Raw genomic sequence first — 24199 nt, forward strand, 5'->3', positions numbered from 1 at the left:
TTTTCTCTGTTGTGAAGAGAAAACTGTTGGTGGGAATAAGGGGAAAATTTGGAGCATCATTATGGAAAATTACACAGCAACTGCTCAGAGAGCTAATCAGAGGAAAGCGGGTTTGGTGAATATTTACTACATTTACCCCATTGATTGGCTGAGTAGCTTCCTGCAGGAATTAATTCATTAATTAATCCAATGGGCACGACTGAGGGGTCACAGGATTTACAGCACAGACTCATTTCCAAGCCATCACTGCAGCATCACCAACACCCCCAGTCAGAGCTGTAACTTTGCAACTTTTCATTTATTTTAGGTTCATTTTGACAAATAGGTAGAACCACTTGTACACTGGGTCTGAAATATTTCAGATACTCATTTGTCTTTTATTAATGCTCTTTTTGGCTGTGCTGCAGTTCATTTGTTCCTCTCTTTGTCACCTTTAATTGCTCTGTGCACTGCTCCAGGGGTAGCCCAGTCTCTGCTTTAATTCTTCCTTCTCTCTGCCTTTTGGGACAACTTTTCTGACAAATCTTGTGGCTTGCAAATATTTGCAAAGAATAAAAATCAATTTGTTTCAAAACTCACCTGGTTTTGCTGATTGTCAGGGTGGGAAAAGGAAACATTTGGGTTTATGATGAGTTTTTGACTGCAAAAAGTAAAAGTTTCACTTCCAAGTCTGTGCTGGCTCGACTGGCCCAGGGCAGAGAAGGTAAGGAATGGTGTGGGAGAGAGGGGAGGGTGTCAGGTAATTAAAACCCATTGTGAATGTCATTTAATTAGTCAAGTAATCTGTTGGAGAACTTTACTTGATCACATGTGTATCAAACAATTTAAACAACCATACTCTAAAGAGGAGAGTTTATTTAAGCCCAACGTTTTTCCAGATTCCAAGCTGGCACTGCTTGCCTAAAATATGTGAATATTTTTTATTTCATGCCTTTCATTTTCCTAGGGGTTAATTCTTCTTGAAGATGAACAGAAATGCTCAATAGACCAATGGGAAAGCTCAGGCAGGGGCTGATGTTTAGAGGTGTTGGAACACAGGTGCTCCCTGCACTGAATTCCAGCAGGACTGTCCATGAAGGTGCTTGTGGAACAATCTGGTTTTGCTGTTTTCTAACAGGATCCTCTGTGTTATCAGTGAGGGATGGAGGAAATGGTGTTCGCCCTGTTTTTAGTGACCAGCTTGGCCAAATAACCTCCAATTAAACCCATCAGTTTCTATTTACTAATAATTAAACTGGCTTTGTATTGATTTAATAGTGCACTATGCACAGCCTCTATACTGTGCAGTAAATAATTCTGATTGAAGTCTTTTCATGCTAATCATTACCAGCATCCATTTAAATAAATCATTCCTTGCTGTTCATATGCATGATTGGGGTTGTCATCCTTCATCCTGGGGGTCCAAATTGTGCAAACAGCTGCAAATTGAAGCTCAGCACTCATGGGAGATCTCCTGCTAAACTTTGGACAAAGTATCCATTTGGTCCATGCCAAGACCATAAATTTCAAGCTTTTCTCCTTAAAAATCCTCTCTCCAAGGGGAGTTGGACCCTGACAGCACTGTTGGGTAAAAGTTAAGTGTTGTTATTTTCCTCCACAGCCTTTGCCCTAAAGCTGCACTTTGGTGAAACCTTTAAAGGACTCTACAGCCCTGAGTTTTGTCACCTCCTTCCCAAGATCTCAGTAGTTCCAGAAATGACACAAAGGAGGCTTCAATTTAATCACCTCATTAAATTAAGCACCATCCTGTACTTGTGGGATTTGCCTGACTAACAAACAGCCTTTCCTTCTCTTGCTGGCTCCCACAAATTCCCAGGCACCTTCAGGATAATTTATTTAAAGGACCAGACATCCCAGGAAAATCAGTAGTGTGAAAGCCCAAAATGCTGATTTTTCCCAGCACTGCTCCAGTGTTGCCATCTAGTGTTGCAAAATGATATCCAAGGAACATGAAATCCAAAGGATTTTATTTGTTACCATGGTTCTGTAGGAAAACTTCAACCTGCAACAAGATTTGTGCACACAAGAGCTGCTCCCAGAGATTTTAACAGCACACCAAAAACCCCAGGGACAGGAAGACATCCATAGAGACCAGGAATAGCTCAGCTCCAAATCCCCAAGACAAGGAGCTGGATCTCATGTTAATTAACATTAATAGTTTGTCTCACACCTGGAGTTGAAAATACAATGTAGAACCTTCACCAGCTTGCTGTGGATTCAGTTACTCACTGATAAGTTACTGAAAATTCATGATAATGACTCAGCCAAAGCATTCTTTTAACTAAAACTAATCCTGGAATTCTGGAAAATAAAAACAGTCCTAGAAAACAGCCTGGTTGTCCATGGCAAGGCTCTTGGGAACTGCTGGAGTGACTGTTTCCATCTGTTATCCAGTTTTAAGTACAAAAAGAATTAAGGTAGAGCCCATTGTTTCCTCACTTTCTCTAGGCACATAAAAACCCCTCCATGATTTTATCTAGAGGATGCAAACAACATTTTGGGGTTTTTTCTTTGGATATAGAAAGTCAGAAGGAGAAAAATCTTGCTGTCACCTCTCATGCCCTAAGTCATGATAAAATATTTATCACTAAGAATAGCAAAGAGAGGTTGAGAAGGTGGGATTTGGCAAACAGTGTTTACATTATTACAAAATGCAACCTCTCCTTGCAGAAGTTAGGGATCAGTAATGAAAATGTTAAATGTGACAGATGCTGTGAGAGGCTCAGTTTCCTGGGAGCTCAGTTCCACTCAGCTCAGGGCACAAACAGTTCTGCCATTATTCACTCTACAGCTTCTTGAGGCAGCTCAGCAGTTCCTCTTTATCCATGTGGTAGCCACTCTTTTTCCACTCGTCCCTCAGCTGCTGCAGGGCTGTCCCAATCTCCTTCCCCGAGGACACCCCCATCTTCCTGAGGTCGTGGCCACTGACAGGGAACGAGGGCACAGTCCATTCCTGCATCTCCTTCAGAAGCTGCTCCTCTCCTTGGTACTTCAGCAGCTCAAAGATCTTGGAGTTGGTGTTGGCTTCTCTAGACTGGGAGAAAAAAGGAAAAAAAAGAGAGGTTTCAGTATGAAACAGCTCTAAGTGTGCTCAGCATTGTGCTATTCCCATTATCCCTGTTAGGCAGGATCTTGGCCAGGCTGGGACTATGGCAGCAAGGCTCTCTCCTGCCTCACAGAAATTAAAACTGAGTTTTTCAGGGTCTGGGGGAGATGCCTGGAGACTCCCTGAATCCAGGTAATAGCTGTGATCCCTATCCATCACCTTTCCTGGTGACACAGGCCTGGCCCTTGGGACTGCTCCTTGCCCTCAGGATCAGAATTCAGCTGGAAGTGACCTCACTGTGCTGTGGAAGAACATCCCAGGTTGCCTAAGGAACAGCACCCAAAATCACCCCAAAAAATCACCATAAAAATCCCAAAAATCATCCCAAAATTTGCCAAAAAGTCCTCTAAAAATTGGCCTCAAAATCACCTAAAAATCACCTCAAATCCAAAAATCCAAATCCCGAAAATCGCTTCAAAAATCACCCCAAAAATAACTTAAACATTGCCTCAAAACTCACAGAAAAAATTGCCCAAAAATCACCTAAAAATTCACCTCAAAATTACCTAAAAAATCGCCTCAAAATCACCATAAAAATCTCCAAAATTACTCCAAAAAATCACCCCAAAATCACACCAAAAATCACATAAAAGAATTGTCAAAAAATCCCCAAAATCACCTAAAAATTCACCTCCAAATCACCTAAAAATTGCCTTGGGAAGAACACCAGGAATTTGCACTGATTTTCCATTCACCATTCAGAGCTGAATTTGACAGAAAAAAGCCAAATCCTCCTTGAGGGGCAGCTCCTGATTGATATTCCAGCAGGAGAGCACAGCAAAGGGAAGGTCACAAGGAAATAAATGTGACATTGTCCAGCCTGACTGACTTAAATCAGCCCAAAACCTGCTCCAGAGCACAGGGTGCTCAGAACTGCTAAAACACAGCAGGTTTGGGTTTTAGGAATGTCTTGGAATGAATTCAGCTCCTGAGAAGCCCCAGTGGAGCAAAGTGAACTCCACTCACATCCATCAGGAAGTCCTGGTATGGTCTGAGTGGTTCTGGCCCCGAGCCTTTGGTTAATTCCTGCCTGTGCTTCACCAAGAAAAGGCCAAGGTTCTTCTCTTCCTTGGAGATTTTCAGCCTCAGGTCCAGGTTTGTGACATCATCCTTCCCCTTGAACAAGGATGTCAGGACAGTCATGGGTTTTGGAGACAGGTTGTGGATGTTTTTACTGACTCTGGCAAATTCCTCTAAATTCCCACCAAGTGGTAGCCCTAAAAAACACAGAAAAAGTGCAAAGGAGTGTTAGTAAGAAAAGTGGGTTTGATGTCAATTTGCCACAAAATTCTTTCTGTATAAGATACAAGAGTAGGAAATCAAACTTCATTTCACTTTACCTATGTACTGGGCAATATCCAGTTCATACATAAGCTGAACCAAATGATTGACATGGTTTCCAAGCAGAATTTTTTTCAGTTCCACCCAAATCCTTTCTCCTGATATTCCAGCCAAGCCTTTGGCATTTTCTTTAATTGCTTCCAGTGTAATAGGTTCATGGTCTCCAGGTTTCTCTGCAATTCTTCCATAAAATCTGCCAAATAAAAACCCACTGGATGTTAGATTGGAAAACTTACAATTATTCTTATAATTAAAACAATTTAAAAGAATTCTTACAATTATACAACTTATTCCACTTACAATCATAAAACCATTTAGGTTGGAAAGGAAACATGACAACTACAACTCTTTTTACATCACTGGTATCTTTTTGCATGTTTTTAAAGCTTTATACAGTTTATTTATCAAGGAAAGGCAAAACCTCTTACCTGAAGTATCTCAGGATTCTTAAATAATCTTCTTGTATTCTCTCAGTTGCCTTGCCCACAAATCTGATTTTCTTGTTTTTCAAGTCTTCATAGCCATTAAAGAAATCATAGAGTGTCCCATCCAAACCTAGAAAAAAAAAGAAAAATGAAATATCAATTTATAAATGTGGCTGACACAATGAACCACTCTCATTTGGAAATGACAAGTTGTGTGATTTGAGCTGCTCTGTCAGATCATCTCTATACTTATACAGATTTTGACAGAGACAGAATTCAGTGGCAAAACTCAAATGCAGTGCTTCATCTACCTAAGTGCTTCTCAGATGTACCTAAGAACATGGAGTTGACAGTGAGGTCCCTCCTCTCAGCATCCTTGTGCCAGTCCGTGGTGAACTCCACCTCGGCGTGCCGCCCGTCGGTGACCACGTCTATGCGCAGAGTGGTGATTTCAAAATTCTGTTCGTGGAGCTGCAAATCCCACAGACACCGTTACTTCAACACAACCACGACATGAAATGAACTGAAATTAAACGAAATTAAATGCAAAACCTGCTCCTTTTTCAGCCCTGTGTTTGTGTACAGTAGGTGGACACGTGCACATCAACATGTGCAAGGTTTTCATACAGAGTGAGAAATAGGAACTTCTGAAAATCATCCTGACATAATTTATTTTCTACAGAGCATGCAGAAATCTTCCTGCAGGAGATGGACTGAGAGCAAGGTAGAAGAAATCAGGAGCAGGAAACATTAGGATCATGTGTGGGGAGCCAAGATTATTTTTTCTGGTGATGACACAGCAGCATGAATGGGTTACATACATTAAAACATGGTAAGTACTTGAATTGTACAATGAATAATCAAAAAAAATCACTCCAGGCTTTAAAGCAGGGTCACACTTAAACTCTTGCTGTGATACTTTAACAAATAAGGAGCCAATTTTCTACTGGACATCCACAGACAGGTAAAAAAGATCCAAACAAATCCCAAACCAACCCTGGCAGTGATGGTCCCGTGTTTCTCTCCTTTGTTATTGATCAGACGAACCCCAGCTGCTGTGAACATCTCCTTCATCTCTGCTGGGGTGGCTGTGGTGGCAAAATCGATGTCCTGTGGTGTCACTCCGCTCAGTAAATCCCTCACAGCCCCTCCTGCTATTCTCAGCTCGTAGTTCTTCTTCTCAAACAGGTCTGGGAAGGGAAGGAAACCAAACAGCAATAAACCCATGGCACAGTCAGCCGTAACCTGCCTTCTCACAAAATTGAGATCACAGATGTAGGAATAAACACTTAAATGTGCAGGAAGGAGCAAATAACTCACAGTTTCATACAAAATGCACTAATTCAGGGCACAGCTCAGCACCCACAGGTATTTCCCCTGTCATTCTGATTTATTTTTCTGAAGCTTTTTTAAAACTTAACTATGGCAGGTCTCTAATTGGTCCTGGGGACTCTGGGCTGGGGATAATTTTGAACAGTCAGGGGCTGACAAGGGAAAATAATTCAGATTATTTACAGCAGAGAACAGTGAGCCACGAGCCCAAATTTCTCTATGAACAACAGAGCATCATGGAATTGGCCTACAGAGGGGAAAACGAGCTCTGACATGTCCCTGGAGACTGGCTGGGGCTGCTCGGCCTGGAGAAGGCTCTGGGAGCAGAAAAATGCTCGGGGACACTTTATCAGGGCAAGGGGGAAGGGCAATAAGGTGAGGGAAGGTGGGTTCAGGAGTGAGGTTTTCTTCTTAGGCTGGGGAGGGACTGGGATGGAATTCCCAGAGCAGCTGGGGCTGCCCTGGATCCCGGCAGTGCCCAAGGCCAGGGTGGGCATTGGGGCTGATGGGGAGCAGCCTGGACAGTGGAAGGTGTCCCTGCCATGGCAGGGATGGGCTTTAAGGTCCCTCCCAACCCGAACCATCCCGGGGCTGCGCTCAGGGACATTTCGGAGCTCGCCCCGCACTCACCGGCCACGCTGCGCAGCCCCGGCGTGAAGAGCGCCTGGAACTGCGGCGCCTGCAGCCTCATGGTGCCCGTGCCGGAGCCGCTCCCGCCGTGCCGCCGCCGCAGCAGCCGCAGCCCGGCCCTGCGGGGCACAACCCAGAGCTCAGCCCACATCCGCGGCACGGCCGCCCCGGCCCGCCGCCCCCTCACTCACCGGGGCCCAGCTCCCGGATCGCCGGCGCCGGCCGATGAGCTCAGAGCAGCGCCGGGCTCGGGGATCGGCACCGCCCCGGGGCGGGCTCGGTGAGGCGGCACCGCCCTGGAGCTGGGCCGGGCTCGGGGATCGGCACCGCCCCGGGGCCGGGCTCGGTGAGGCGGCACCACCGCGGATCGGCACCGCCCCAGAGCCGGGCCGGGCTCGGGGATCGGCACCGCCCCGGGGCCGGGCTCGGTGAGGCGGCACCGCCCCGGGGCCGGGCCGGGCTCGGGGATCGGCACCGCCCCAGAGCCGGGCCGGGCTCGGTGAGGCGGCACCACCGCGGATCGGCACCGCCCCGGGGCCGGGCCGGACCCCGCTCCGCCCCCGCTCCCTCAGCGGGACCGACCCGACTGTGCTCAGCCGGGAGAGATTGATAAAAAGCCTTACTGAATCACTGAGTTGGAAGAGACCTTCAAGACCATCGAGTCCAGCCCAGCCCCAACAGCTCAACTCAACCCTGTCCCCAAGTGCCACATCCACAGAGCTTTAAATCACCCCAGGGATGGGAATTCCTCCTGACCCAAAACCCCATCCTGTTCTGTGGAGCAGATATCAGTGATATGAGTGATAATTGCTATTAATGCGCACTTGATAATGTCTAAATGCAGTTGAGATCTTGCCCACATTGAATTACACCCATTTTCACCAATTTGACAGGAGCTTTAATTGTGTCTCGAACCCCAAACACTTTCCCCTCCAAGCTTGTGTCACCTACATGTTAATAACTTGGATGCCAGGTCGTTAATGAGGGTGAGTCATTGGCCTTCATCTCATCCTTCCTATAACTCCATCACATACAGCCCCACTTTCTGCAGGGTTGGATTCTGTTCCCTCTCCCATCTGTGAGCCTGCAATACCATCACAGAGTCATGGAATGGGCTGGGCTGGAAGGAACCTTAAAGCTCACCTTGTTCCAACCACCTGCCATGGGCAGGGACACCTTCCATGAGCTCCATCCAACCCTGAACACTTCCAGGGATGGGGCATCCACAGCTCCTCTGGGCCATGCAGAAGTGATCCAACCAACAGATCTCAGCTCAAAGCTCTCAGCACAGTATTAGAAAGCTGGTTTTGCTCTGGCACTGGTAACTTCCCAAAATGCTGCAAGATTGTGTGGCCAGAGCTTTGGACAAGATGGCATAAAAAAACCTGGTCAAAACATACATAGTTTTCCAGCAATGTCTGGGTTTGATTTTCTAGGGAAAGAACACACTGGGATATCAGCAGTGTGGCTGTAGGGTACTTCTTTGCAGTCAGCCATCACATTGCTCCTCCTCTTGAAAAGTCATCAGAGCACTCTCAGACCATCGTATATAAATAAAATAACCCCATTTCTGGGCTGGACCGTGCCTGTGTGCAGCCTTCCACCCTGTGGTTAAATCCACAGTTCCCTTTTTCAAGGCGTGCTTATCTCACTTGTCCTCTGCCATCTCCTGTGAGGCACCAGCCCTGTTGGCACTTGGAGGGCAGCAGTTATAAAAGAAACCCAGAGGGAGAGCACCCAGGGCACGGGGAACACGCAGCCCCAGCTCCTGGCAGGACTCTGAGATGCCCAGGTAACCTCTGGGGTGTCTGCTGTGCTCGGGGTCTGCCTTGCGCTTGCTCTGCACACTGCCAGGGTCCTGCTTTGCAAAAGTTTGCACTGGGAAAGGCACCTGGAAACTGCTGCTTCTTTGTTGCTTGGGAGGTGTTGGGACACATCAGCTGTAAGGGAGAAAATCATTACTTTTAGGAGGCTGGTTTTTGTGCTTTGGATTTCTACTGTCCTTCTAAAAGGAATACATTCCTTGCACAAAGGGAATATCCCCTTTACCCTCTGCTCATTACTTATATAACCAAAACATAATCAGAACTTTGTCCTGAAAACTTACCATATCCATTTTTGTGAGGAGCACAATCCTCTTGTAGCCTTCTAGTTACCATCTTTACTTGAATACACTTACTTTGATTCTCTTTTCAGCATTTTCTCCCATGAAATAGGGTACCACAGTTTGTTCTCAGGGGCTGTGGTCTTACACAGCTGCAGAAATACAGCTTCCAGAAGCTGTGCTGTCAGTCTTAGACTGGCAGCAAGAAAAGGACAAATAGCATTTTGGAAAACAAAGCAAGAAAAAATAAACTGAAAAGAACAGGATAATAAATAAGGACTCATCTGAATTACAGTAACGTTTTATATCCAGTTTCAGTTCACTAACGTGCTGCACAGAAAATATAAGATCTAATACATGCAAGCTTTTAGGCAGAAAAAAATATCTTTAGGATCTTTTTGAAAGTATAGGGAAAAGAAAAATCATAACCCTTAACTTTTTGTGGACAAATTAAAACCAAAAAATCCACAGGTAGCCAAACCCACTTTAAATAAACCCAAGGGAAAGTCAGCTGTTGTAGTTATAATAATGCCTGAAACCAACACACTGACATTATTCAAGTAGATGTGAATGCTAAGCACTTGCAAAACATGAGGCTTTTAAAAGATTTTTAAAAAATAATGCACTGAAGTAATTGCTTTTTTTAGGAAAAAAAGAGTGAATGCTCTCAGCAGTGAAACTAATGAAGCTTCTTTCCCAAAGTTATTTTTTATTTTCAAGGATGTGAGCATAATGAATTTTTACTTCTAAACACAGAGAAAAATTAATATTAGAGTATTTACTGGTCTCATCAGGTAAATGAAAGGATATTTCCTGAAGCAGCAAAGAAAGCCTGATGTCAGTAATTTCTGCAGGCAGAAATGTGTGCTGTAAAGAATATTTGTCCCATTGTCTGTGGCTTGCTACATTTTGGGAGGACCAAAATGCCTGGCCAAGATGTCATTCCATAATCCAACATACACAAAATCAAACTCTGGCTCCCCAGGAGTAATCCATTAGCAAACTCCTGAGCTTCAGCTGGCCTTGTGCACATTTGGGCTGTCAGGAAAGCAGAGAGGCACAAAATGTGAATATAGATAATGAGAGGAGTTGGACATTAAAAACACACTCTACTGCAGATGATGTGTCATTTTAATGAACTCAGCACTCAGACTGCATTTTGAAAAATAGTTACTGTACAGCAGAATTATTCCAACTGTGATCAGTGGGAATGCTTCCAGTCCCTGGGTTATTCCTGCTCATTACCATTGGAAAATATTGTGTTTTCCGTGTGAGCAATTGCTGTAGTGCCCCAGGGAGCTGTTGAGAGTGGGCTGGGGGGTGCATTTCTCTTCAGTAAGAACATTTTGGAAAGCTGCTGTTCTGAATGCCCATTTTTATATTAGGTTATACATGAATGATTACACTGAGATTTTTTTTTTTCTCCCAGTAATTCATGAAACCATCCATAAGAAAATGCTGGGTTTAAGCATTAAAAATTGTTGTTCATTGAAATTAGGAACAAACAAAGCAGTTTCTCTTACACCAATAATTAATGGTGGAGAATTAGCCTTGAGGTGAGCAGTAGCTGTGTCTTCAGAGAGCTTTATTGGGGGAGTAACTAGACAGTAAATCCCAGTAAGCAGCTATTTTATATAGAGTGGCAGCTAAAATATGGTTATTTCTGTTCTTGGAGGAAATGGGACTCTCCCCAAAGCCAGTCTACACGAACCCGACTCACCTTCCATGGAGAAATGCTTAAATCCACAGATGCCCTAAACATCCCCACATGAAGGTTTGAAAGCAGCAGCTTTTCAGAGAGGCCTGGCAAAGGGAGCAACATGAAACGTGCTCTGTGTACCTATATTAAATTTAGCTTCCACAAAAGCATTTTCCTGCAAGAAAAGAAGAGTCTATCCCTGCAAGGCAGCAGTTTCACCCCTTTGATCTTGGGGATAGATTGTGATCCTTGGGTTGGGTGTTTAACCCTTGGCTTGGCTTTAACCTTTGTTCATTTTTAGCTCCTGTGAAACGGTGCCAAGGCTGGTGGGCTGATGCCTGGCTGTGCCCATCCACCACCCAAAGATGATGGCCAGTGGGATGCCAGCTTTCCTGCTCCTCCTCTGGACAACAAACACTCCTCAAGGTGCAGGAGGTGAGGAGTTTCCAGCTGCCAGGGCAGTGCCCTGTCCCAGACTGTTCCCAGTTGGTGCCCGGTTTGCTCTGGGAGAAAAGAATCTCCAGTCATGGGGACACAACTTGTGTTGGGGTTTTCTGAGCCTTGCTGGGGCAGTTTTCCTACTGCAATGTGAACTCCTGGGCATCCAAGTTTGGAATCACAGGAGAAGAGAAATGAGGGCTGATCATGGAATCCCAGAATGGTTTGGGCTGGAAGGGACCTTAAAGCCCATCCAGTTCCACCCTCTGCCATGGTCAGGGACCCCTTCCCCTGTGCCAGGCTGCTCAGAGTCACATCCAACCTGGCCTTGGGCACTCCCAGGGGTGCTGATGGCCCTCAACTGCCTGGGGTTTGGCAAATAAGGGAGAGCAGGCTCTGAAGAGCTGGAGGGGAGCAGATTGATTATTTCACGGCCCTGCTATTTATACGCTAACATTTCCCCCAGCATGAGCTCCTCCTCATTTCCAAGGGAGCTCCAGGAATCCTTCTTGCCCTGTCATTTTAAATTATCCTTCCCATCCTTCTGTGTTTCCTTCCATTTGGGCTTAATTCCTCTGTTCATCATTTTGGTTCTACTCTCACATGCAACTTCTTGCGGCTGTCAACCTTCTCTTTGAAAGCCCCCCACGCTGCCCTCTTCTGCAAGCTGGTGGGGGTGAGAATTGTTCATGCAGTTGATCACTCCATCAGCCCTGTGTGACAATGAGGACCAAGATGGAAACTCTGAACTTAATTAACAAGCCAAATGTAATGTACCACAGTAATTTTCAAGTTGAAGCTGTTGTAAAAATTTCATTTTTCAAGCTAAACTCTTATTTGATGGGGTTTTGTTTATTTAAAGGTTTTTTTGGTCAAATATTAGAAATATTTTATAAGGAGCTGTTAAGAAAACATAATATTGAAATGAAATTATTTGCTTGTATTGCTCACTGCTTGCAGAGAGGTATTGCTCTAAACAATTCACTGGATTGGACACTGATGGATATTTCTGTTTTCTCCCTTCCAGTCCAGGTTTTGCCACCTGTTAACTTCACCCTCACAGTCTCTGCATTAGCACAAGTGCTGTTACAGTGGGAGCCAAACCCTGCTCAGGAACAAAACAACTCCACCATTAGATACGATGTGAAAATCCTGAGCCCTGAGCCAGAAGAGGTAAGAGAAAAAAATAAATCAAGGATCCCAAGAAGGCTAAATCCCCACTGTTCTCTTTTATCTAAACCCATGCTTTGGGAGCTGCAGAGATTCCATCTCAGCCATCCTTGTGGACACAGTTCTGCCGGGGTGAGCCTTGGGAATTGCAGTTTTCATCTCGAGGGGAGCATGGATCCTGCTTTGAACACTGGCTCCCCATTCAGCTCACTGAGCTCACCCCAACGCGTGGCTCAGTCTCTGCAGGTCCCTTATTTTTCCTCCCATCCCCTGTGGTTATTTGGTATTTTCTGTTTCCAGTATGACACCAGCAGGACCCACAGCGTGCGAACAGCGGCGCTTCACAACGGCTTCTCCGCCCGCGTGCGCACCTTGCTGCTCCAGGAGGGCCTCCAGAGGGGCAGCGACTGGGTGCAGGGACACCTCCCACCTCTGCCAGGTAAGAAAACCCACAGAGGGCCTGGGGTTTGTGTTCTGCCCCAATCTGTGGACTAAACATTGAAAGGTGACAGGTTTAGTTCTTCACAATAAAAATACGGCGTTTTCCGCTCTACCTGCTACAAAAGGATTTCGTCCAGACCTTTCCCTGCTGCAGTGGAGCCTGGAGTACAATCTGGAGGGGCAAAATGTCAACAACACCTATAAAATTTTCTAACAATGCCTTGCTAAGGCTGAGTGAACCTAGCACGGTGCACCTAGGATATTGCTGCCTTGTTGCACATGAAATACACAGAGCTGTGTGGCACGGCTTTACTCACTGCTTGGGAACTGCATCCTTCCCAAGGCACTGAGCTGTGTGATGGGGAGGGGAATTGGGTGCACAGACACAGCTAAAATGGCCCAAGCTGGAATCAAAAAGGAAGAAAACAGATGCAACAGACACAGCTACAATGGCCCAAACTGGAATCAAAAAGGAAGAGAATTGGATGCACAGACACAGCTACAATGGCCCAAACTGGAATAAAAACGGAGAACTGGATGCAACAGACACAGCTACAATGGCCCAAATTGGAATTAAAAAGGAAGAAAATTAGATGTAACAGACACAGCTATAATGGCCCAAACTGGAATCAAAAAGGAAGAGAGACACAGTTATAATGGTCCAAAATTGAATAAATAAGGAAGAAAATTAGATGTAACATACAGAGCTAGAAAGGCCCAAACTGGAATAAAAAAGGAGAATTGGATGCAACAGACACAGCTACAATGGCCCAAACTGTAACCAAAGTGTTTTAACAACAGGAACTTGTTATGATTTTTGCAGTGAGGTTTTCTTTCTGCTCTGTAATTCCTTGCCTCTCCAGGTGCTGCAGAGACCTCTGTCACCAACCTGTCCTGTGTCACCCACGTCACCATCCCTGGCAATGTCTCTCTCCACTGCAGCTGGCTCCCTGGCCAAGGGGCTCCAGAGGACACCAAATATTTCCTGTTTTACAGGTTGGTGTTTGCTGCTTCTCCAGCCAGCAGGGAATTTCTTTAAGAGCACCCTGTCTCACCAGCATTTTAATTTAGGTATGAGACACACACAGAGGAATGTCCCACTTACAGCAAAGACAAGTGGAGCAGGAATATTGAGTGCAGATTTTCAAGTACTCAGATTCAACCTGGTGAGATTGACAACCTCATTGTCATTCACATTAATGGCTCAAGCAAACGTGCTGCAATCAAGCCTTTCCAGCAGTTATTTAACCAAAATGCCATTGGTGAGTAGGAATACATAAAAAAATATCAAAAATGTCTGGCAGGGTTGTCAAAATGTGAGGAAGCTCGGTTGGATTGAGTGGTTCTTAATGCAGGTGAAAGGATGCGTTGATTTTGTTTAGTCATCTTAAGGGAATTGAAAGAAATAACTGGATTGTTTTAGCTAAATTTGATTTTAACCATCTATTTTAAATTATAGAATTGCTAAAAGAATTGCTATAGAATTGCCTTTACTAGCTAAAAGCTAGTAAAGGCAATTAGTTTGCTGTTTGTTAGCTAAAGCATTATTTCCAATATTAATTTTCAGTTGATTTAGTCAATAGACTTTAAAACACTGTTTTTATTACCCTTAACTTTGCAGCCTTTTTTAAAAAGCAGTAAGACATGTGGTGTTCAGGTTAACCCTGTCCTGTAAAGGAAGACATTACAGTCTGGAATAAAAGGGAATATCAGCCATGATTGTCTATCATCTTTCATCCACACAAATAATTTACTTTCCTGCATTAGTTCCATACCTTTTTCTTTTTTTAAACAGATGAGAGTTCTCATTTTCATCACTTCACTAAGAGAAAAAAAAATCACAAATTTTCTTTTTAGAAATCATCCCCACAACAGCAGCTGAATTCCTTTGAATTTTTTTTTTCATTTTTCAGTAACTTTCCTGGCTACATCTGTATTTTCTTCTTCCTGGAAATGAAGTTTTCCTAACTATTCTATCATTAGTTTAATACTTCTGTGGAAATTAATTTTATTAATTCCTCTTTCCCCAGTAATCTAAATTTCCAAAAATTAAAGTGGATTTTCCAACCTGTTTTCCTATAACTATTACCAGCAATGTAGTTATTCCTCTTAAATCCTTATCTTTTCAGTCCAAAAAGGGAAATAAGTTCAATAATTATAGGTCCTACTTGGAAACACTATCAGGTTATAAAACGCTCCAGGTTTTTAGTATTTAAACTTGTCTCTATAAATAACTCACCTGTATGGTTTTCTTTCTGCAGAGAAAGTGAATATTCCCAGAAATATCAGCATATCCCTGGAGCAAAATGATCTCCTGGCCACGTGGGAGAAGCCAATTTCTCCTTTCCACGAGGAATGTTTTGAATATGAATTTTATCTCATCAACCTGAAGTCAGGTAACAAGCAGGTAATTGTTCCTCCAGCATCCAAGATTATCCAACATTCCTGTCCTCTCCAGCTGGAATTTGCCTTCCTCTTTTCCTCAGTTCCTTTTCAATCTGCAACAAACCATCCCCAAGGAACTTGTGAAAGCAGGACAAAATTGGATTTATTCAGCTTGTGCATCTGGGCTCAGAACAGTTTTTCCCATTTAGAAAATGCTGCATTGAGAATCTGGAAGAAGAATGGAGAAACGAGGCATTTCCCAGGAATTTTTCCTGGAATATTGGTGTGTTAGGAGAAGTTACACCTATAAAAGTGGGATTCTTACCTCCAAAGCAAGGCCAGCAGCTTGCAGTTAATAATGATGATAACAAAAAAAAGATAAACACAGTTTGAATTTGTTTTCTGAACGGTTGAGTCTTAATTAATCTGTGACAGCACAACTTGTGCTCCTGACAGATCCTGAGCCTCTCCTCCAGCAGTTTCCAGCTGAGAGTGGATGCCAGCAGCAGATATTCCATCAGGATCAGGGCCAACCTCAACCACATCTGCCGAGCCCCAGGAGTCTGGAGTGACTGGAGTGCCATCATTCACATTGGTGAGAGTGCCCAAAATCCCACTGCTAACTGGGGAAACGATGCTGCCGCACCAGGAGCCTGCCCAGAATTCTCACAGGAAAACAGAGATTTGAAGGAAAAACCTGACTTGTTAATGACAAGGGGATTTCAATCTGTTCCATTAAAAACAGACTAATTGCAAGAAGATTGGTTTTAAGCAATGCTTTGTGAAATTTCCAGAGATTGCTTTAAACTCAAGGCCTTTTCTTGCATCACTGCAGCTTTTTCAGGTTTTTCCCTGCCCTCATTGTGATGTTCATGCTGGAAATAAATATGAGAGGCCATGTCAGCCATTGATTCACTGAAATTATCTCACCCCTTCAATGCTGAGGGAAAAAAGAACATTCTTTTAGCATCTTTTAGCATCCCCATTGCTGGGGAGCAATGCTGCCTAATCAGGAGTGTGCCCAACATCACAAAATTCTAATAGGAAACAGGAAAACAGGAATTTAAACTTAATTTACTGAAATTATCTCACTCCTTAAATGCTGGGAGAAAAAAGAACATGGTTTTAGCATCTTTGACACCTGATCATTGGCCCCGTGCTGTTTTGTATTTCCTGCTTGCTGACCAAGTTGTTGTGGAAATACCAGTTCCTTTATCACTGCACGTTATCAACTGTTTGTTCTTAGACATCCTCCTTTGCTCTTATCTCTGGAGTTTCTCAACTTCCTTGTTTTCACTTAAAAAATACTCTGTTACACTCCTGTTTACTACATTTCCCCTCTTGTACCACGAATTCACATTTTCAGTGTTTTGCCTCCTTTCTCCAACACATCCCCCTGGCCTGGCTCACACAGCAAACATGGAAAATTAATTCTGATGGCAAAACAAAATTGGTCTTCCCTAAAAATTTACTTAAATCTCAACAATATCCAAGGACATGACCGCTTAACCCAGTTTTTCTCATGGAAAGGAATTTTTAGGGATTCGTTGCAGTTCATTGGCACAATACAGGTTCATGCCACCTTCTCAGCCCATTGTTCTCTCCTTTATACCAAAATAAAGGAAAATTATTGCTGAAATCAGAAATTCAGTGCCATGGAAACTCTTCTTGGAGCTCTATATTTAATTTCTTATTCTAGGATCAAGTCCTCAAAATCTGCATGTTAATTTGTGATCTGAATACAACCACATTAAACATCTAATGAAATATTCAAATTCTAAACACATTTCAAATAATCTGTAATAAAATAATACATTTAATTTCTTTTTTTTTCCCCTTGAAATTCAGGGCAAAATAAACTGGAGAATTCCACAGCCTGGATTCTCACTCTGCTCTGTGTGTCCACGTCCTGCATGTTGCTGCTTGTTGCTATATTATGCCAAATGTAAGTATTAGCATTTTTTTTTATTACAATATAACCAAGGACCAGTGTGGGGGGATGTCACAAGTTTTGCTTAATTCTCAGTAAAAGCTGAGTTTGCCTAAATATACAAAGCAAAAATAATCAGCCTCATTAATTATCAATAATAACATTCAGCAAAACTGGTGGGGTAAGAGAGTTATTCAATTTAATCTTATACAACAAACCCATATATTGAGTGAGGTGAATTGTTTACAAATTGTTAAAATCTGTTTGTCCTTATCTCATTTCTTCATTAAATGCACCTGATTGGGTCAGTGATTTCCCCAGCAATCTTCATTTATCCCTGGTGAAAGCTGCTCAGAACATCCCTCATGGCAAAATAGCCAGACCCCTAACGTTTGCTTTGGGTATTTGAAATATTGAATTTATTTTTAATTACATTCTGACTTTGGATGCTGTATAGCAAAGGCCAAAACTCCCCAAATGCACAGTGAGGAAGCCCAGCTGCACTTTGGATTTGTGTCTGTGACAGTTAAATCATAAGTGATGGATTGAAGGCTCCATGTAATGAGAAGTTTCTCCCCGAAACACGCAGCAAGCAGCAATTACCAGTCCACAATAACCACATCTCCCCTTAATGGAAGTGCTAATTCCCTATTAATTTCTTGAGTGCCTTTTTATTTGTTGCATCCTTGGCTGTTTTCCTGTCCCTGCTGTGTCTCCTGTATCCAATAAAGGTGTTGTGGACAGGATGCTCCAGGAGGATAACTGAGATGAGCTCTGCCTGAGGGACTGTTCTCAGGGCTCTGCTCAGGAGGGCTCTGGCAGGAGCAGCACAGGGAATTCATCCCTGTGGAATTTGTAGGGAAGAGATGAGAATCCTGACTCCATGTTTCAGAAGGCTGATTTATTATTTTATGATATATATTATATTAAAAGAAAATTATATACTAAACCTACTCTAAAGATAGAGAAAGGAGACATCAGAAGGCTGGAAAAGAATGAATAATAAATCTTGTGACTGCTCACAGCCTCAACACAGCTGCACCTGTGATTGGTCATTAAGTAAAAACAATTTCACACGCTGGGTAAACAATTCTCCAGATCACATCCAAAGCAGCAAAAGAGGGAGAAACTGAAGCTTCCCAGCTTCCCAGGAGAAAAGATTCTGGCAAAGGATTTTTTATAAAATTTGTCAGTGACAATCCCCATGTCACGTCACACACTTGTCCTCAGCTATGCAGCCTTGAGGTCTTGCTGAAAATCCCCAAATTTCTCTTACTTACATGATTCTTTTATGGATTGACCTGGAGATCTCCCCTGTTCCAGCACCTTCTCCAGTTCTCTCCTCTCTCTTTGGGACAGCAGAACCAACACCAGCCAGCAGCAGTTTGTTCCATGTTTCCTGTGGAGTTCTGACAGCATTTGAATATTACATTTACCCCCTTTGGAGATCCTGAAACACACACAGGGGGAGAAATTAATCCAGGGTACAATTGTACTCAACCTGGAGATGCTGTACTAATACATTTTATGATTTTAATCCAAATTTCAGGGAGCTTTCCCAGGTTCAGCTGCTTGCTGCTACCTTGGTTGCTCCCAGGAGTTTCCCTCCAGTATAAAATCCCCCAACACCCAAAGGTTCATTACTTTCTCTCTTTGCCAACATGATGAAAATTTTACCTCCCTGCTACTCTGAATTTCATGGAGCTGCTCACCTTATTCCACCCTTCCCTGCTGCTCCTTCTTCTTCTGTAATCCCCAGCCTGCCCTGGGAGGATGGGCCAGTGTAAGAAGATGAAACACAGGCTTGTACCTGCAGATATTAAAAAAAGAAAAATCGAGCAGGTTTCCTAGATCACAGTTTCATTAGTACTCTCTGTTTTTACTGCTCTTGAAAATTCATGAAGCGCACTCTGCGATTCAATCCACGGAATCGCTTCAAATTTCGTGTGATTCCAGCCATTATAAGGAATTTCATTACAGCAAAGAGCTCCATAAATTTTTCTGTGTACTTGCAGGCATCAGGGCTAAAGCCCAGCGTTTGGGAGGAGCGCTGCCAGGCAAAGGGGCCCTGTGGGACAGTTTGGGCAGGCTCTTCCCTTCACTCACTAGCAGAGGCTGATAGAGTCTTGATAAAAACCACAATTGAATGCTCTCCTGGTTTGCTCTCTGCCTTCAGGAGTGAGCACTGTACTTCCCTAGAAATAACATTTTCTCCTGTGAGCCCCCAGGAGGATGGGGTCAGTAAAATGCTCTGGCATGAGGGCACTCAGTGGCCTCCACACCCCAAAATCTGTGTGATCACCCAGGTGCCCCCCTTCTGCACCCCTCAGCAGCCCACGAGCAGCATCACCAGCCAGCTTTGGAAAGCTGCATGGGGAATCTCAGGGGAGGCACTCTGACATAGAGTTAAACCAAAACCTCCTCCATCCCATCACAGAGCAAGGAGAGCTTGCTCTCCTGCCTGTTTCTCATGTTTGTCTCCAGCCCTTCCATGGCACAGCCTGTGGGAGGAGTGGAAATTTCAGAAAGGCAGACACAGCACAAAACCCAGACCCTGAAATGCTGATTTAAGGCACCAGGGTCCCGTGGGGTGGGACCAAGGCCTGAAGGTCCAAGCAGTGATAGTGGGAAAAGGCTGTGCCTTAACCTGTGCAGACAGAGATGCCTGGGATGCTTTTTGTGACGAGATCTTTAACCACAGAACTCTGACTTTTCAGTAACCTCCAAAAAAGAACAGCACCATTCTGAGGGCACCACCCCAGCAATGACCTGAGGGGCAAAGCAGCCCCCATGGACACACTTCTGCCTCATTTCTCTGGGCATTTGTGCACCTTCCTTAAGTGCTCCCCTTCCAGAAGTGACATGGAATTTATGCTTTTTGCTGCCTCAATAAATAATTTTGGTATGGCTCCATCAAAATCTTTTCTTGGCAAACAGCACAACGAGGAACACACCAATCAACAAAAAAAGCAAATGTTTCTCCCAAAACACCTCCCACCCTGTTTTTCCTCCCCATATTCCCATTTGTGGCTGTACAATTCCCTCCCAAGGCCTCATCCTGTGCAGCAGAGGGGAGAATCCCACAGCTCCTGTCTGTGGGGTGTGTGGCCCTTCCCTTCACCTGATAATTAGTGAACATCAATGTCACCTCCAAGGCAGCAGCAGCTCAGCCAGCAAGGTTTAGCTCCAAGCTGACAGAAAATATTATTCCTCCTCCCCAGGAGAATAGCAATAGGATAAAGGTAAACTTGACAGAACTCAGAAAGCTTCTGGAAGAAGAATAGTCCTAAGAACATAAGCACTGAACTAAAGAGACATCAGCCAGGGAGATTGTCGCAAAATAAAGGGGGCAGAGGAGCAGATCTGGCAGATTCCTCCAGAACAGAGCCTGGGTACCCACTCTGGGCTGAGCTCTCCTCACTCAGGCCAAGCTCCCACTGAAACCTGCCCCTTTTGGACACAGTGCTGTCCAGGGCTGCAGACAGCGAGGGTGTTCAGCAGCAGCAATGTGAGACCTGAGCTCTGGCACGCACCAAAGACAAGCAACAGTCCCTCTGCTGCCACAGAAACGCCTGTGCTGTGAGCCCAGCCAGGGAAGGGTCTCAGGGCTGTGAGCAGGGTGAGCCAGCACAGCACTGAGCGGATCCATTTGCTCTCAGCTGTCCCTGGTGCCTTCCCCTGCCCACTCCCAGCTCCCTTGGCACACAGTTATTTGTGGGTGCTCTCCTGCCACGGGCCACTGGCAGTCTATGGCCAGACACCAAAGCCTGAGCACGAGGCAGCTTCAACAGCTTGTCCTGGCTGTCCACATGAGGCACCTGACAGCAGAGCCCTTGGGAGGAGCAGCAGCAGTGTGAACAGACAGATCAGAGCAGTTCAGCTCTCCCCACACAGCCCCAAAAGCCCTGGCAGGGGATGGGCACAGCCTCACCCACCCCTTCCTGTCCCCTGCCTGTCCCCAGGGCCCAGAGGTGACCTGTGAGGAGTGGCACAGCTGCCCAGCCCCAGGGGGGAACATCACCTGTTGGAACCCTGACTGCTAAGAATTTTTAACTTTCTGTGCTAACCCACTACGTTTAACCTAAAACCACAGGAAAAAAACTTCCAAAATGAAATAATAAAACTAAAATTATAAGTATATAATTCAAATAAAAGTGTGTAATATCACATATTAAAAACTTAAACTTCGCAGTTAGGGTTCCAACAATTATCCCTGACAGGAGGTGCTGCAGGCAGAGCTGGCTGCTCTTGGGGCTCAGCACGTGCTGCTGCTTGGGCCCCTCATCCCCCAGGAACAGCAACTCTCACACCCCTCCACTGCTGTTTCTTACAGAAACCACGTTTGGAGTAAACTGTTCCCACCAATCCCAACGCCCAGCAACAAATTCCGAGACCCTTTCCCAATTGACTATGAGGTAAATAACTTTTTTTCCTTTTTTTAAACTAAAATGAATGCTTTTGTTTGTGTGCTGCTTTTCCCCTGTTAGGCTGAGAGCAGAGGGTCACAGAATCATTAAATCTCAAAAAGATCTCCAAGACCATCAAGTCCAACCCCATGAGCACTAAATCTATTGGATTTAGCAATTCCTGGGGCTGATTTTGCCATCCTCCCTGCTGTGGGAGATTCTCACCTCGCTGTGTGGCTCCTTCCTTTGCTCACGACAGGTTCCAGTCTGCTGCAGCTCTGGCTTTGCTTGCAGGTGTTGTGGTTTGGGAAGGGTTAAAAAGGAACAGAAGGGTTAAAAATGAAGAGAAGGATTAAGTGATATTGTCCAGGTTTCCCCTTTGCTGGCTCCATTCCATATTCCAGCAGAATTCCTCTCTGGGTTTCCCCTTTGCCGGCTCCATTCCTGACTCCATGCTGGTTCTTTGTTCCTACACTGAATTTCTGCATTTCTGAATTTCTGAATTTGGGGCTCACCCGTGGCTCTGCCCTCTGCAGGAATTGCAGTTTCTCCCCACACAGACAGAGACTGCAGGGGGGCTCCTGGAGAGCTGCTCTCGTCCAGCCTCACAACTCAAAGTTGTTAAGGCGGCCTTAAGCCTTTCTGGGTTTGCAGTCACTTCTGATAAATACATTTATCTTACAGATGAGATAAACCCCTCATTGTCTGCTCAGCACCTTGATTTCCATTTGTCCCCTTGGAACAGGATTTGATTTTTGCATGTTGTTCCTCCTCCATGGTCTGGTTGAGGAAACAGGCTTAGATGATTATCCTATAATGTTTGTTTTTAATTAAATGGTGCAAAACACCACAACTTGGGGCATCACACCTAAGAGCATGAGAAATAGCAAATATCAATGCTGCAGCTGGAAATGTGAGCTTGCAAAGGCAGGTTCTGGTTCTCACAGCAGCTCTGCCTTGTTTTCACTCCTCACTCCAGGTGGGCTGGCCCTGCTGGGTGACACCAGAGGCACCACGGCCACAAGGCTGGTGGCACTGCCAGGGGGCTGTGACATGACCCAGGTCCTGCTGAGGCCACCAGGGAGAGGGAAGTTGTTTGCTGGGGACACTCAGTTCCTAAATTCGGTGTAAACAGGGCTGAGGTGACGAAAGCCCTGCAGGTGGTGGCCGTGGGAACCTGCTGGTCCCTGCAGTGTCACCTGCTGTCCCTGCAGTGTCACCTGCCACCCTGCAGTGTCACCTGCTGGCCCTGCAGTGTCACCTGCCGATCCCTGCAGTGTCACCTGCTGTCCCTGCAGTGTCACCTGCTGGCCCCTGCAGTGTCACCTGCCACCCTGCAGTGTCACCTGCCACCCTGCAGTGTCACCTGCTGTACCTGCAGTGTCACCTGCTGGCCCCTGCAGTGTCACCTGCTGTCCCTGCAGTGTCACCTGCCGGTCCCTGCAGTGTCACCTGCTGTCCCTGCAGTGTCACCTGCTGTCCCTGCAGTGTCACCTGCTGTACCTGCAGTGTCACCTGCCACCCTGCAGTGTCACCTGCTGTCCCTGCAGTGTCACCTGCTGGCCCCTGCAGTGTCACCTGCTGTACCTGCAGTGTCACCTGCCACCCTGCAGTGTCACCTGCTGGTCCCTGCAGTGTCACCTGTTGGTCCCTGCAGTGTCACTTGCTGTCCCTGCAGTGTTTCCCAGCAGCTCAGCCACTGCTGCTGCTCCCTTCTGCAGCCCTGCAGCCCTGTTTGTGCAGCTCTGCCAGGACGTGGCCCTATAAAAGGGCTCTGTAAGGATGAGATCCCATAAATGGTTCTGCTGCTCTGTATTCAGGAAAATTCCTGTTCCTCAAACCACGATCCCTCACTGCCAGAGTGCCAGGCCCTGGAGAAGGCTCCCCAGGGCAGTGGTGGAGGCACCAGCCCTGGAAGAGCTCAAAAACCTCCTGGTTTTTGGATGTGGCCCTTTGGGATAGGATTTAGTGAGTGTGGTGGGATCTGACTGAAGGTTGGACTTGATCATCTTGGAGGTCTCTTCCAGCATTAATGATTTTTTGATTCTGTGCCCTCCGGCTCCTCCTGGGTTCCTTGTTCTTGGCTACAGAGGGGTGGCCACTGTGGGAGAATTTGGCAAGTGGGGAGTTTGGGGGTGCAGGGCTGGAGGGACAGAGGATGAGCAGCTCAGGGAGAGCTTCAGCCAGAGGGTGGAAACCCTCCTGTTGAACCCAATGCTCCTGAGCTCCTCAACCATCAAACATTTTGGGTTAATGCCTCTGTAAATGCACCAATTTGAGCTCTCAGCTCTGCCCCAGCCCACGCCAGCCCTCCACTCACAGCTCCAAGGGGTGTTTGCTTTGCAGAGAGCACGGACCTGCCCCAGCTCCACGGAGACCGAGGTGGGCAGCCTGGCTGAAGGCTTCTACTGCAGTGTCCTCGACGACTCCGTGTTCTGAGAGGCTCCACGAGGTCACCCACCAACGCTGGAGAGGGCTCTGTGTCACCTCTCAGTGTCCCTGCTCCCAGTGGGGACAAGGATTTGCCTGCACTGGGCGCCTTGTTGCCAAACAGAAAGTTCCAGCTCAAACAGGATGGAAGCTCATGGTACAAGGGCTGTGTAGGGAAAACAAACCTCGGAAAAGAGCCGATGGATTCATTTTTTTCTGGTTGGCACCTTAGTCTTTTGGGTGTTCGTTTTACTTTGGTATGACAGCTGGAGATGCAAACTGGGTTTGGCACAGCCCTGTGGATGCAGCAAGGTAGTCCTGGCAGTGACCAAGAGGGGTCAAACACTGGGAAAAGAAGGAAA

General features: G+C 45.6%; 2 protein-coding genes across 4 annotated transcripts; one reads left to right on the forward strand and one right to left on the reverse strand.

The window, feature by feature from the left end:
• Positions 1 to 1950: 1950 nt before the first annotated feature.
• On the reverse strand, positions 1951 to 7070 carry TRNT1 (tRNA nucleotidyl transferase 1). Of its 2 annotated transcripts, XM_059480420.1 has the most exons (8): positions 7026 to 7041; positions 6835 to 6953; positions 5869 to 6062; positions 5205 to 5343; positions 4876 to 5002; positions 4447 to 4640; positions 4073 to 4323; positions 1951 to 3034 (listed from the first exon to the last, which is right to left on the reverse strand). In XM_059480420.1, exons 2-8 carry the CDS (start codon positions 6893 to 6895, stop codon positions 2786 to 2788), a joined length of 1215 nt encoding a protein of 404 aa, XP_059336403.1. In that variant the 5' UTR covers positions 6896 to 6953; positions 7026 to 7041; the 3' UTR covers positions 1951 to 2785. The 2 variants fall into 2 exon arrangements, with proteins under 2 accessions (XP_059336403.1, XP_059336402.1); XM_059480419.1 differs by having other exon boundaries at positions 6835 to 7070.
• Positions 7071 to 8480: 1410 nt separating this feature from the next.
• On the forward strand, positions 8481 to 23880 carry IL5RA (interleukin 5 receptor subunit alpha). 2 transcript variants are annotated; one of them, XM_059480297.1, is made up of 11 exons: positions 8481 to 8626; positions 10939 to 11072; positions 12103 to 12248; positions 12546 to 12684; positions 13550 to 13682; positions 13758 to 13948; positions 14948 to 15093; positions 15528 to 15666; positions 16920 to 17016; positions 21335 to 21416; positions 23754 to 23880. In XM_059480297.1, exons 2-11 carry the CDS (start codon positions 11003 to 11005, stop codon positions 23844 to 23846), a joined length of 1236 nt encoding a protein of 411 aa, XP_059336280.1. In that variant the 5' UTR covers positions 8481 to 8626; positions 10939 to 11002; the 3' UTR covers positions 23847 to 23880. The 2 variants fall into 2 exon arrangements, with proteins under 2 accessions (XP_059336280.1, XP_059336281.1); XM_059480298.1 differs by lacking the exons at positions 21335 to 21416; positions 23754 to 23880 and adding an exon at positions 19719 to 19911.
• The last annotated feature ends 319 nt before the right edge of the window (positions 23881 to 24199 follow it).

This window comes from Ammospiza nelsoni, chromosome 11, assembly GCF_027579445.1.
Source record: "Ammospiza nelsoni isolate bAmmNel1 chromosome 11, bAmmNel1.pri, whole genome shotgun sequence".
Lineage (NCBI taxonomy): Eukaryota > Metazoa > Chordata > Aves > Passeriformes > Passerellidae > Ammospiza > Ammospiza nelsoni.

What these genes read in the sequence shown, in the direction of transcription:
- TRNT1 (XM_059480419.1), bottom strand. Translation starts at nt 6,985, where the DNA reads ATGTGGGCTGAGCTCTGGGTTGTGCCCCGCAGGGCCGGGCTGCGGCTG. An exon ending in GGGGCTGCGCAGCGTGGCCG is followed by an intron (nt 6,063 to 6,834) that starts GTGAGTGCGGGG and finishes TTCCCTTCCCAG; the next exon opens with ACCTGTTTGAGAAGAAGAAC. An exon ending in GGATATTGCCCAGTACATAG is followed by an intron (nt 4,324 to 4,446) that starts GTAAAGTGAAAT and finishes TGTGTTTTTTAG; the next exon opens with GGCTACCACTTGGTGGGAAT.
- IL5RA (XM_059480297.1), top strand. Translation starts at nt 11,003, where the DNA reads ATGATGGCCAGTGGGATGCCAGCTTTCCTGCTCCTCCTCTGGACAACA. An exon ending in TGAGCCCTGAGCCAGAAGAG is followed by an intron (nt 12,249 to 12,545) that starts GTAAGAGAAAAA and finishes TTCTGTTTCCAG; the next exon opens with TATGACACCAGCAGGACCCA. An exon ending in AAATATTTCCTGTTTTACAG is followed by an intron (nt 13,683 to 13,757) that starts GTTGGTGTTTGC and finishes ATTTTAATTTAG; the next exon opens with GTATGAGACACACACAGAGG.